The 14,784-nt window shown below is 42.6% G+C and overlaps 1 protein-coding gene across 2 annotated transcripts in view; it reads right to left on the bottom strand.

Annotated features, from left to right (window-relative positions):
- LPIN1 (lipin 1) overlaps nucleotides 1–12,725 on the bottom strand; it is a 105,406-nt gene extending 92,681 nt beyond the window's left edge. The window contains exon 1 of one of the 2 annotated variants that reach the window (XM_074991277.1): nucleotides 12,503–12,725. In XM_074991277.1, coding sequence (XP_074847378.1) covers nucleotides 12,503–12,583 — 81 coding nt within the window. In that variant the 5' untranslated portion in view covers nucleotides 12,584–12,725. Of the gene's footprint in view, nucleotides 1–12,001; nucleotides 12,124–12,502 lie in introns of those variants that run through there. The other variant, XM_074991278.1, reaches the window with a different exon arrangement.
- Between the last annotated feature and the right edge of the window lie 2,059 nt (nucleotides 12,726–14,784).

The following is a 14,784-nucleotide window of genomic DNA, read 5'->3' as shown; positions in this document are numbered from 1 at the left end:
CCAAAAAAAAAAAAAAAAAGAATCAGCTCCTGCAAAATCATACCCCTACAAGGAGTCATTATCCATCTGATGAGTCTAATTGCCAGAAGAGGTGGTGAAGACCAGGACTTTAACAGGATTCAAAAAAGCACTAGATACATTCATGGAGGCGAGGTCTATCAACCACTATTAGCCAGGAAGGGTAGGCTAGCCGCTGTTTGTCAGACCTGGAATGGATGATGAAAGGGGGATCATTTTGGTGATTACCTGTTCTGTTTACTCCCTCTGGGGCATCAGGCATTGGCCTCTGTCAGAAGACAGGATACGAGGCTAGATGGACCTTTGGTATGACCCAGTATGGCCGTTCTTCTGTTCTTGTGATTCAGAGCACTGTAACTGCTAAGTGGTATTATTGCCAGGCAGACAGATACTTTACTCAGATCTTTAGTAAAGTATTATGAAAGTATTAGGGACTGACACCATTCTGACACCCTTACAGATTCTGCTCCTAATGCTTTCTAAGGCAAAATTAGAGAAAATAAATGTAAAAAGTAAAACCATAACCAATCCCACTCTTCCGTGACAAATTGAGCTTTTACCCATAAAAGGAAGAGTCAGAGACTCCAGGAGGTCCATTGGAGACTGTATTGTTATCAATTTTAAGTGCAGGGTGCTAAGATACTATGGTGGTGGGCAACAGTATAAAGTCCTGAGGCCATGACTGCACTACAGACTTGCATCGGTATAACTATATTGCTCCTGGATGTGAAAAGTCTACCGCCCTGAGCAGTACAGTTATACCAACTAGCCACTGATGTAGACAGCAATACACTGACAGGAGAGCTTCACCTGCAGACATGCTACCATCTCTCACACAGGTGAGTTAACTACGCTGACAGGAGAAGCTCTTCCACCAGTTTAGAAGTGCCTTCACTTAAGTGCTGCAGTGGCACAACTGCAGCAATTTAAGTGTAGACCTGCCCTAAGACAGAGACACAATTATAGTGAGATTTGTGTTGCTAAGGAAATGGAACTGACTGGCGTCAGTTTACAAATATATGCAAACTGTTGCATTGAATGAAGGGGAAACAGTTCTAAGTACTTTTCTTTTACACCTGCCCCCATAAGCATTATATGGCTAATCTTCACAAAAGTTGCAGGAAATTCACTTCTGAAGACTGGCTGCTGCTACCAAAATCCCTTTCATGCATTTAGGTCCTGAACACTTCTTCATGTTTTGAGCAGAACTCTCAAGTGTGACAACTGCTCATGCCCTGGGCATTTCAGAAACTGGGTGGGAGGTTCAAGTGTCACTGAAAGCACTCATGACATTCAGTGTCTTGCAAAAATACACCTTCTTTACCTCCAAGATGCTTTCAGATTACAGTGATTTATTTGTTAGTGGAAATCTGGTACATTTCCATCCCCTCTCAGCTGTCTATTTTCCTTGTTCAAGTGTTCAATCACTTCTCAGTCAAGCAATTCATTTTTCCACAGCTGGTGTCTTCATTGGTTATATAGTTTATAAATTTTCCTTTACCTCAGCTTGAAAGATTCAAGCCCTTTGTGTGGCTTCCCAAGTGCCCATGCCTACTTGCTTCACAAATCACTGACCAGATGTCAGTTCACTATCTGCACATTAAAAAAAAATGGTAAAATGGAATAAAGAAAAATAATTGTAACTGGCTGCTCCTCTCTCCTTCCCATTTGGTAAATTGTATCACAGGGGCCATATCCAATTTTTTCTAATTCTTGATTTAAAAAGATACTGAAGGTAGAGAACAAAAGTGAGGAGTGCTGACTCCTGTACTATAAACACATCCTGCACTTCAGTATATGTAGAGAATATTCTTACTTTAGTCATTCAAGATTGGCAGGAAAGCTTACAAGCCCATGCCTAAAATATCCTCCTTCTCCTTGCTCTCAGCCAAAGCTCTGCACAAGCTAGATCCTGACCATCTCTCTCTTCTCAACTTTTTCTATCTCTTTCTCTATCTTTTTGTTCTCCACAGGCCAAATGACTAACTACAGTTTCGTTTTCCACACTCCCTTTTCTGCACGTTCACTCACTTAGCTCGCTATGCCTGGAGTCCTCTCGTCTACCAAATCTCCACATGCATCCCTTTGCAATTCTTGCCTTAAAAGGCACTTCTTCCACAATACCAATTAACCCCAGTCTACACACAGAAGGGAGGGAAAGGGCTAGCTCAGTGGCCTGCTAAATCCAGAGTTGTGAGCTCAGTCCTTGAGGAGGTCAATTGGGGTCTGGGGCAAATAGACAGAAAAAAGAAAAAATCCACCAGGGATGGCGATAGGCCCTGCTGACAGGGCAGGGGACTGGACTCAATGCCTTCCCAATGTCCCTTCCAGTCCTAGGAGATGTGTATCTCTGTGTATTATATTACATTTATATATATTATACACTTTGAAATTACAGTAAGAGACACACACTAAAAAAACAAAAATAGAACCCCAAAGTGTGTGCTGAATATTAGTGCAGGTTCAGACACTGATTGCTTTCCATTTCTTATTTGCACATGTATTTAATTGTAAGTTCGCTAGAGGAGAAACCTTTGCTGACGGTATGTAGATGCCTCTGTAAATGTGTAGGCTACCTCATAGTTTGGCTCTTAAGTCTATTATTTGTCATTAAATTTTACTTGTTCAAAGTCAGCTCCCTCTACTGGGTGAAAATGTGCAAGGCCATCTTACTGCAGCACCAGGAAAATGAAGCAGATAAGTACATTTTATTTACATATATGAAGTAAATGGACCTTACTACTTAAAAAATGAGACCACAGATAAAAACCAAACCAGAACAGTAACGATTAGAACTGGTTACATGTGTTGGCTGTTGCATATAGTGAGAGAGACATGGTATCCTTCCAATCTGCAAGGGACAGGTGCCCACATCACAGAAAACACCACCAACTGGCATTCAGGGCTTGTTTACGTGGAGAAGTAGCCCAAAATAGCTATTGCTCTATATCTATTTCAAACTATTTCCATATGTGGACACTGTAAATGCAGAATAAGAATGTCCAGAATAGCTTTACTGAGCTTTACCTTCAAACTCTAGTGTAAGTCCCAATAGCTTCCCCATGCTGACATCCCCCTTGTGAGCAATTTCAAGAGGGGCTCGGGTAATATGGGAAAGGGTTTATTATAAAAATCTGAAATAGAATAGACAAGAAGCTAGTTATTACCCTAGACACCTGGGCACTGTAGGAACCTTGCACTGCTGTTGCCCATGTTCCATCCATATTGTGGACAGAGAATTTCAGTCTACTGCTGTCAATCTAGTGTCATTCATGTGAGAGTTTCCACCCAGTTAAGAAGAGATTTTTTTTGTTGTGAATGTTTTCATTTCTGTAGGTCAGGTTTTTGACTTTTGGTGACAAGTGCACACAAATCCTGGTGCAGAGGAACACCGTCCAGGCTATTGACAGAAAGGGTGCTTTCTTGATCATTTTGGCCCAGATCATAGAATCATAGAATCCGAGCATTGGAAGGTACCTCAGGAGGTTCTTGAATCCAGACCCCTGTCTAAAGCAGGATCAACCCTAACAAAATCATCTCAGCCAGGACTTTGTCAAGCCCGGACTTCAAAATCTCTAATGATGGAGATTCCACCACCTCTGTAGGTAACACACTCCAGTGTTTCACCACTCTCCTGGTGAAATAGTTTTTTTCCTAATATTCAACCTACACCTCACACTCTATAACTTGAGACCATTGCTCCTTGTTCTGTCATCTGTCACTAATGAGAACAGCCTCTTTCCATCCTCTTTAAAGCCCCCCTTCAGGAAGCTCAAGGCTGCCATCAAATCACGCCTCAGTCTTCTCTTCTGCAAACTAAATAAGCCCAGATCCCTCAACCTCTCCTCATAGGTTATGTAGTCCAGCCCCCTAATAATTTTCACTGCCCTCTACTGGACCCACTCCAAAGCATCCATATCCTTTCTGTACAGGGGGGCCCAGAACAGGACGCAGTTCTCCAGACGTGGCCTCAGCAGTGCCTAATAGAGGAGAATAATAACTTCTCTAGAACTGGAAGTGCTGGAAATGCTCCTCCTAATGCACCCCAATACGCCATTAGCCTTCTTGGCCACAGGAGCACATTGTTGACTCATATCAAACCTCTCATCCACTGTAATCCCCAGGTCCTTTTCTGCTGCACTCCTAGAGTAAGTCCCCAGCCTGTAATACTTTGGATTCTTCAATCTCAAGTGCAGGACTTGGCACTTGTCCTTGTTGAGCCTCATCAGATTAGTTGAGGCCCAATCTTCCAGTTTATCTCGGTCACTCTGGATCCTATCACTACCCTCCAACATATCTACTGAGGATGAAATCCATCCCCTCATCCAGGTCATTCATAAAGATGTTGACCGATATCAGCCCTACAACCGATCCTCAGGGCACTCCACTTGAAAAAGACCGCCAACCAGACTCTGAGCCATTGATCACTACCTATTGGGCCCGACAGTCTAGCCAGGTTTCCATTCACTTTAAAGTCTGTTTACCCAATCCATACTTCCTTAAATTATGGACAAGAATGCTGTGGAAGACTGTATCAAAAGCTTTGCTAAAGTCAACGTATATCACATCCATTGACTTCCCCATGACTAGAGCTCGCCACCTAATCTAATCAATGGGAGATGCTGACCAGAGAAGCATGTCCTAAGTACCTCCCCTCTCACAGAGAGGGATGCGTAAGGCCTGGCTGCAGCTGAAAGGTGGCAGATCTCCGCTCAAATCCCTTCTTCTCCCCAGGACAAGGGGCAGAATTGGATGAGGGTTTCCCACATCCTAGATGCATAGACTAACCATTAGACTAGTGATCATTTGGAAGGGCTTCTCCCTTCACCCCCACCTAGATTTTTAGTATGAACTCTCCTAAGGGACTCAATTCCCTTCTGGGTCAAGCCCCCACATGTGCCTTAGACCACTGAATGCAGCCCTTCACTGGTTTCTGACTTGCTCTGGAGCACAGGCAGGAGACAGGTGGCCAGGCATCCAGAGTGAAGCTGCAGAGCATGTGCCCAGATGCAGAAATATGAGGGGCTGAGTGGGGCCTACAGAGTTAGACAAGATCTGGGGGAATCACAGTATTACCTAAAAGTGGGACTTGAGTTCCTGAGAACCTCCAAGAAATGAACCCCCTATTGCACCTTCTATTTCCTCCAAGTTCTCTAGGTCGGTAGTTCCCACTCTTTTCAGTAACATCACACTCTTCAATGAGACAAACAATTCCACATCACACCCATTTTGTCAGTTGAATCGATTGCTCATAAATATCACATGTACTTACATGAACAATGGTTACAGTCTTACTAGAGAGGTTTGCAACATAGCAGTGCATGCAGCAAGCTAAACAATGATAAAATGTATTAATGTTTCAAATCCTCCATAGAATAATACACCGTTATAGACATTGAGCATAGACACATTTTCCAAATCTGTTCAACGCCATGCTAGGGATGTTGAGTAAATGAGTAATCACTGAAAGCAGGCTCCCCTCCCCTGTCGTCCCACTGGAGCCAGGATGCGGCATTTAAATGGCGTCCCAGCTACAACTGGCTCCCACCCTCCTTCCCCTTGCCACAGCTGGTGTGGGGTCATCAACTGCTGCCCTAACCCCATGGTGGCTCTGCAAAGAGCCACAGCGAAGGGAAATTGATGAAATTTCATAGCACCTGTGGACAGCGCTAGCGGCACACCAGTGTGTCACAGCACACCTGCTGAAAACCGCTGCGCTAGGTGGCCGTTTCCTACACATTTAGCAATAAGAAAGAAATTTTTTAGATGCATTTTAACTATTCTGTACCTTTTCAGCCTAGATTGGAATACAGTCAGAGGGAATACAGTATGGTCATCATGCAAGACTTGTGGCATATGTTACTTTCTTGGTGTAGCTGAATAGTTTTGCTAGCTCTAAGTCTTGCATTTAGGTTCTTATCTGGGATATCTGTATTTCAGTGAGGGGGAAAAGTGACACTGTACTGTACTGTCAACTCTGATGATTTTATTGCACATATTTAAATACTTGGTACTTTTCTTAAAGCCCCTATTCCTGGAGCCAAATGATGTAATATGATGGGGTTTCTGGCCACAGCTAAGGAAATCCATCCAGGGTAAAATTGCTTTAATCTGGGCCACTTGCAGCCCAGGCTGTGATTTCCTTCTCACTAAGGCAAACCAAACTAGCCACAAAAGTACTTTTTTCTGCTCCACTGGCTAGCCAGAAGCCGCACAAGCAAACCCACAGATTTCCTAGCTACTTCCAAATGCCCTGTCCAATAGCCCCCTTCTCAGATGAGAGATTATTAAACTTATTTCACCAATTCCACATAGCTTCTTCTGGGTCCCAAACGGTTCAGCCACAGCCCCAGGTCAATATATACTTAGATCTTACCCAAAACAACACGCTGATGCCAATCCTTTAGAAACTCAAATCTAAAGGTTTAATAACAAAGAAGAAAAGAACAGGGTAAGAGAGAAAAACTGTTAAAATCGTATAATATATACATCAATTACAGCTATTGATGCAGGCCAATGATGTTATATGCTGGATTTCTTGAAAGGCTCTGAAAGCCCACTCCATAAGGTGTGTGACCCCAGGTTACATTGGTTTAGTTCCTGGAGACTAGAAAACTGGAATGATGTATCCTTGAATTCTGGAACCAAGATGGTCACTGCCAGGGCCATCTTATAGTTTTTCATGTGAAGGGAAAAGAGTCCTTTCTTCTTCCCATAGGCCCTTGAAGGTCAGGGTCACTTGACCCAGGTGAACTGCTGTGGCAAACAGCCATTGGTTGATGGTTTTGATAGCCCATCCCACTCCATTTACCTAGCATGTGGAATGGATATCTGGGCATCTGATTTCAACTCCATTGCTCAGCCCAGGTCACATAACCGGTTGGGCTGGTGTGGATGACAAGTCCCAAACTCCTGAGATATGTAGTTGACATCTGAGCCTTTTGTTTAGTCCATTATCCCGGCTGGGGTGGAGATCACACCTCCTATTGTGAATCTTAGCAATAAAACATTTCTAATACAGCTGTAGAGCTAATATCTATAATTTCATATACAAACATGGCACACACACACACATAACATAAACAGATTTAGGGCATTACCAGCTTTCCTTAGACACCTCACTTGGCCCATCTAGCACAAAAACTGGTGCCACTATATAACATGGTGACAGACAGCTTTACACTTCTAAAAATCCAATAACATCACAGATGATTATGTGAGAATCTCAATTTTAGTTGTCAATAAAAGTTTTTCACCTTTGTGGTTGTAGAGAAAAGCTTGAAGATGTGCACACTTAAAGCTCATAGGCCAGAAGGAAAATTAAACCCCCCAGCTGTATTATTTTTAAAACTTTGCCTGCTTTTTGTAACCTGGTGCCTGGGTTAGTGATACTGATGAATACCTTTAAAAATGTTGGCCTTTGTGGGCCACACTCAACACCTGTTGACTTCAGTAGTGGCTTTCATTCAGCTGATCAACCAAATCACAAAATCTGACCTCCTGTCCTATCAGCTCCACAGAATAGACATACTGGGTCTATTGCACCTTTTTCTTACACTGACTTTACACCAGTGGAACTTCTGGCTTCAGTGAACTATCCCAGGTTTATACTCACATAAGGGAAAGTAGACTCTGAGCTGAGTCTGTAAAGCTTCATTTGCATTTATGACTGCCTGCACAGAATAAGGCAAGATATTATTTAAGCATTAGTCATTGAGTAAACAAAGACTTTCACCAGCATGTAGGCGACAGGAACTAGATGATTTCATAACATTCTAATGTGTAGACTGCTTGCACCCTGAGGATCCTGCTGCATTTTGCATGACAGTTACTGCTTTCACGTCCTTTAGCCCTGGTGGGGGCCAATCAAATCGCTACATCTTCCTAAATGGAGAAAAATTTCTTGCAAGGCATGTATTGAAGGTGATTGCTCAGATCTAGCTACTTGCTCTAGGGAAATGTAAAATAACTACGTGGAATTAGTTAGTAGAAAGGCTGCACAAGAACTTGGGGTTGAATTATGAGTGTTCTTCACTGCTAAGGCTTCATGTAAAACTTAGTTTTCAAAACCTTGGGCAGAAAGCAGGTGTTCCTGCTGCTGGAGGATGTGATGAATACATTTGAGAGCAACGTATCCACGGGAAAAATCAACTCCTTTCACTCCCATAAGAGGGCAGAGATCAGCTGGAGCTCCAGTGATTATGAGAGATGAAAGTGCCAACTGTCAGCCTAGGGACCAAGAAGGGAAAGGGCCAGATTGACACAGCATCTGTTACATGGGCAGCATGAGCCAACTGTTTTAGATGGGTAAACTCGCCCATGAAAATAATCTTCCTGCCCTGTGACCAGCCTTACGTCTAGTCTGTCCCTGGCAGGAGCCAGGCAGGTCCCTGGATTTGTCACACTCCATTGGGTGGAGTAATTCTCCTGCGTAGCCCACAAGGAAAGGAATGAGACCAGCAGACTTGCAATTAGCTGATGGTGTGTGATGGTGGGGGGCATGTTTGAGGAATTCCAGTTTCTGTATGGCTGTTCCACCTTTTCCCTCCCCTTGCTAATCCTTTCTAATGTGGTATCAGACAGAGCCTGTCAGCTTACCATGACTCAACTCTGTTCCAAAGCCAGTGTCCAAATAGACTACTGTAGTCTACGCAGTCTCAAAGCATCTTCCCTGACTGACTGGCAGTAACCCCCTGTGATTTGCCCCCTAGGGACACAATTGTCACCTAGAACAGCCTGGGAGAGGGGAGTATTATAGGCTCAGCCACTAAAAAACACAGGGGACAATTAAGGAAACAGCTTTCTGTCAGCTAACGCTAGCACCTGAATTTTGTACTGGAGCAAAAATTCTAGCATGTAAAATGCAGTTCAGATGTCCCCAGCATTTCAACAAGGAAGCTCTATCACAGTCCTCTCTTCTCAGCATTTGGTAAACCCAGGGCTGCCTGCAGCTATGCAGAAAGGGTCGTATTTTACCACTGAGTATATAACTTAGCATGGAACTAGACATACATCGTCAACCTCATTAAAATTACACTTTTCACTTACAGAGGATTCCCATCTTGAACATCTCGAAATATTTTAGCAGCATTAAATGATATGCCTAACAACAGCCCCATGAGGCAGACAACGCTTACCTGTTTTTAGCAAATGGTAGGGGAAAGAATATAAAGAGAGAATAAGACCTCAGTTTTGAATTGTGTTCATTAATTTTGGGTGCACAGCTGGAGACACAGAGAACTGGATTTTCACAGGTGCTGAGCACTTTCAACTTAGCTGAAATCAATGAGCACTATGGATGCTCTGTACCTCAAGAACAGTGTCTCAGGCTGGGCTCCCAAAATGGAACCATCCCAAATTAACATGAATATTTGGAAAATACTGTCGAAGACTGGCTGAAATTCACAGAGGACATCTGGGACTCAACCAGGAGCAGTCATGCCCCAGTGCTGTGAAGCCTAGTGGCCCATCTCAATAGGATTGGTGAACTGGTCCAGAGCTCCAAGGTGGCCAGGCTAGGGGGCCCAGGCCCTCTCTCTTCACTAGGTCCCAATCCAGGATTCTGATGGTAGCAGGACTGCTCACCACGGGCTAGATGGGGAGCCTACTGAAACATGCTGAACTCACCTCTCTTACACAATCAATTCCCCTAAAGTTTAAATAGGAAAACAATGCTTTAAAATGAACATTGATATTATCGGCTGCAATTATTTGAAAGAAAACAATAAGTTGCTGAGGATTTGTACAGTGCTGAGCGAAGTCAATCGCTTACCAGGGCTGCTTACGGTGGGGACAAATGAGGCAGCTGCCCCAGGCCCTGGTGATTTGAAAGGGCCTGGGGCCCTGGCATGCCACCAGCACTACTGCAGCAGCAGCTGGAGCCCGAGGCCTTCTCAATTGTTCCTTAAGTCCTGGGTGGCACAATCTAGACAGTGTTGAAGGGCTGGTTGTGGGAAACTAGCCCCAGCCCTGCCCCTTCCACCTGAGATCCTACCTCGTCCACCCAAGGCCCCACCCTTTTCCCAGGAGCCAGTCAAGCCCCTTTGCCCCTCTCCCCCACCACACACACAAATTGCCCAGGGCTCAGTGAAGTCTGCCGCCATCCCTGGCCTTACTCCATGGACTGTGCTGTGGTTGCTGATTTGTGGGGACTCAGTGAACAAGGAAGGTTTTGGTTAGTTTATGGTTCAGGTTTATTCCGGTGAAGATTGTTTCATACCCCTGGGTTTGCCATGAAAGGAAGCAGCGCTAATTCCCACAGAGCCCTTCTGGCAATCCTACTGAGCAGCTTTTTGGATGAGAGCATCCAAAGGCAGGACTGCCTCTCACACTCCACATACCCCCGCCCTGTGATATGCTAGGGTACTAGTTAAAATCCTGACACCCAGCAATAGGGAACACAGGACTGATTTCGCTCTTCCTGACAAACGTCCTGCTCCATCGGTGTCTGTCACACTGTCAGTGTGTGAGTCCTTTCTGCACAGGACTCTCAAAGGGTGCTCAGCTGTGTCCAAAGTGTGTTTCGCCTCTCGCCTCAGATCCCACAAAGCAGCAGCAGGGCTGTCTCCACACACCCCCTGCAGTGCTAAGGACAGGGAGATGAAACAGACAAAAGTGCTATTATTTTTCTGTGCCCCGCCAAGTCCCTGGGTGGTTAGATCTGGGATAGCATCAGTAGCACAGCTGCAGCAAATCCTTATTGACAGGAGTTGAGTGGGAAGGGAAGGTTTTCAGCAGACACCATTAGGGACCCTATAATGATTTCCTCCATTTCAGATGGAAATGATAGAACCTTTTCCCTTTCTCTGTACCATGCACATTTTGCAATTCTACGTATCCTCATCTACCGCATTATAAACCCAAACCCAAAGGCCTGCTAATGGCCATATAAACACAGCTGTTGGGCTTACCTATACAGGTAGTTTTATTTTTTTCAAAATGTCAGATGCACCAGAACCACAGGCTAAATAACTTAGCTGCAATTTAGGCTTCTAGTTTAATTTCCACAAAGTCTGAATTTGAAAAGTATACAAGTGGAGTTCCTTGATTCATCAGGGGGCCTACATAATACTAAGCATACAGACAGAAATCATTTAGAATTTTCTCCTGAAACACTCTTTGTTGTAACTGCTACAAAATAATCAAAGGGGAAAGAGACAGAACTAGTTATGGAAGTTTTTAATCCACAGTCCATCCGTCCTATTTATCCTATTACTGAACAACAATGGTGGTTTGTTAAGGTCTTAACTAGATTTCTATTGTAAGACTGAGTTATGGTTCTATTTAAATTTCTATACTGCACACAGACACGTTACATGAGCTCCTTCTACTGATACATTAAGTGACGTATTTTGCCTCTGTCTTATGAGATTATTTTTCCATTCCTTTCTCTGAAAGGAAAATTGTGTTCCTTCCTACATTCTTCAGGGGAAAATAATCCCTTTGCATGAAACGTGTGCGTGGTCTCCACAGTGAATTAGAGGAAGCATTTTGGGGGTCTTTTTAAAGGTAAAAGAATTTTTGCTTTTGAGAGAGTCTTTTACAAAATATATAACAACAGCTTGGTCTAGACACACTAAATGTTCATTATTATTCTGTTCTCTAATACAATTAGGATCTTTGAATATTTGAGGGAATGTTTGATTGCAGAGTTATTTACTGTGAACTTCTAAATCTCTTAAATATATGAGTTCTCTCAGGGATTCTATGGTCTGTAGTCTTCTGTATCTCTTAAGAGATCTCTACAGTTGACCTACTCACCAAGTTTATGCAGGCAAAACTGCCACATGCTTTAAAGTTCTCAGGAGAATTTCAAGTTTAAGAATTTTAACAAATGTACAGTAATTACTTTGAAATTCAAGATACCCACATTAACACACTTCCATTTAGCAATATTTGTAATATATTTCCTTGAGACTTTAAAAAATGTTAAGGAAATTCCAAGACAATAAATTTATCTAAAGACAAGACAGTAAATACATACCACTGAAGAAATCAACCTTGGTAGAATATTGGTATTATATCATAACATTAAAAGTCAGAAGATTTTTAAATTTAAAGATAGCCAAAAATTAACCCTTCTTTAAAATGTGGAAATTCAGAGTTTCTGTTTCTGTAAAAAAGTTCCAGCTGACTTTGGAGCATTGACCATCTACTAAATATACAACAACCAGCAATGCTTTATTCAGCCAGCAGGTTCGCCAAGTGAACTGTAAATACACAGCATTGCTTCCCGGAGGTCTCTGTTGTGTGCATCTGCACCATTATTAAGTGACATCCTCACCCCATTTCAAATACATTTGTAAATGTCAGTAAGTGGCAATAGAAATGAAAATCAAATAATCTGTTATTTACACTGCTGTAGAGAAGAGGAGCAGGTATGGTGCTAGTGTGTCTAATATATGGGGGGGTTAAACCACAGTTATTAAAACTCTTCTAGTACTTTAAAATATTGCATAAGTAGGCTTAGATCAGAAGGCCTTACCCAAGACCAAGAAGATTCTGCAGGGGTTCCTCCGTGTCCTGTATCTCCAGATGACATCTTGAGATGATTGTTTTCCTTCATTCCCAGGGAATTCTTTACCCGGGAATGCTAATAGTGGGTTTGGCTTTGGTCATAAACAAAAATTCTGCCTTCATGTAACAGTTGTTGACAACAAAGATCCAGAGAAAATAATTTCCCAGTGCTCATGTTTGCTTGCTAATTTTACCTGCTCATGTTCTTGGAACCACAGCCAGAGCAAGAAACATGAGCCCAATAAGCTAGTGCACACTTTCCTTTCAAGTGACTCCTCAAGTATTCCAATTAAGTCACAAGCGTCAGTGGAATGGTGGCGGTTTTACGGAAACAAAACAGCTTCCAGCTGAATGCTTTCTTTCTCATTTTGAAAGGATTTTTCCCTGGCCAGGCAATTGGCTCAGTTCCTCTAAGTGTGAACAACATTCTACCCAATTTGCAGTCTGCCAGCATTTTCATGCATTAGCTACATCTTTAAATTGCCCCATACAGTCGTATCTCTGTCATGCCCTCCCACACAGTCCCGGAACTCCACAGCCTACATGTGGCTACATGGGTGTTAATAAAGATAGATTTTGGCCCTTAAGGCTCACTAATCTAATTGATTTTGTAGTGTGGCATGCTACAATTAGATGCACAAGCGTTTCTTTGCCAGAGCTAAATTTAAAAAGAAATACAACTTCTTAAACCACTGGTTTTGAGAAAGCACAGCTGGGAAGTATGCAGTTTCACAAATATTTAATGTCGTCCTCCTTTTTAATCCAGATAGCCTTTCCTCTTAAAGACTCAAACTCTGCTACTTCCAGCCCAGCAGCTGAACTCCTTTGCAAGTCCTACCAGTCAGAAATAAGATAGCAAAATAAAGATCACTCCTGGTATTGCGCCAATTCCTTCAGTGTAATTTACAAAATATCTTCAACTACAGTATGAAACCACTGAACTAGGCACTAAGCTTCTATTGTAGAGGGACCAAACTGATTCAGAAGTTAAAACAAATGTTATTATGGTCCCATATGCTTTATGAAAATTGGTTTATGAAATATGAATATGCATACCTCAAAGATGCTTTAGGCAAGTTTCATGTAATAGTTTTTAAAGTTATGATTTGATGAATGTGTATATTCTATTTTATAGATGCATCATCTATGTGAAGTTGGAAATATGAAGCATGGATCTGTTTATAATTCTAAATATGCTAATAAGGACCATTACTGATACGCTGGAAACATAATGGCTCAATACTGAAGGCAACAATCTGTAAATGGTTTTGTTTTTTCCATAAGCCCAAACTTTGGTGGGTCCTAGAAGGACAAGTGACTATGCCACCTGGTACTAGAATCCATCTTGAATCTGGCATTTTTTTCATGGAAATGAAGAAACTAAACAAAGGGTTCCCGCCCTGGGGGAACATCTATTTAGGCAATGGAAAGCAATTATATTTTTGAAATTGCCTCCCAATTTTAAGAGGACACACAGGAAGAAACCTGAAAACAAAGAACTCTAAGGACACAGAGTTGAAGACCCACGCCAGAGAAAAAATATCAATTCTATCTTGAAGGGTTTTTCCTGAAACAGGGACAAGGGGTGAGGAATAGGTTTTGCTGTAACAAATTTCTTAGTGTATTAGGATTGGCTGGTGTGTTTATTTTGAGTTAGTAACTTACTTTGACTTTGATCTGTATTGGAGGGGTAGCCATGTTAGTCTGTATCTGCAAAAACAACAAGAAGTCCTGTGGCACATTCTAGACTAACATATTTTGGAGCATAAGCTTTCATGGGCAAAGACCTGCTTCATCAGATGCTTGAATGGGGATTCCACAGGTGGCTCCACATCCTACCTGCTTAAACTGACCTTGTCAGCTCTGGCCTTCCTCTTGAGCGGGACTCTCTCCTTTTCATGAGTCTGTATATTTAAACCCTCCTCTGGAATCCCAGCTCATGCATCTGACAAAGCGGGACTTTGCCCACAAAATCTTATGCTCCAGAATATTTGTTAGTCTGTAAGGTTCCACAGGACTTCTTGTTGTTTTTACTTTGATCTGTTTTCTCTGTGCATAGCTCTAGGTGATCAAGAGGACAAACATAAGCTTACTCTGTGCAAAACTTTTATCTTTGGGGGGTCAGTTCTCTTTGGGGCTGTGTTCCTTGGTACTGTCAATGGCCATATATCTGAGCTATCCCATAGCTGAGCTGGTTCAGTTTCTATAGTTGTGTCTATACTAGCTCCCTACTTCGAAGGGAGCATGGTG

This window comes from Carettochelys insculpta, chromosome 3 (genome assembly GCF_033958435.1).
Source record: "Carettochelys insculpta isolate YL-2023 chromosome 3, ASM3395843v1, whole genome shotgun sequence".
In the NCBI taxonomy this organism is placed as follows: Eukaryota; Metazoa; Chordata; order Testudines; family Carettochelyidae; genus Carettochelys; species Carettochelys insculpta.
Note: the sequence above shows the minus strand (reverse complement) of the source record. Positions and strands in the feature narration are given on the sequence as shown.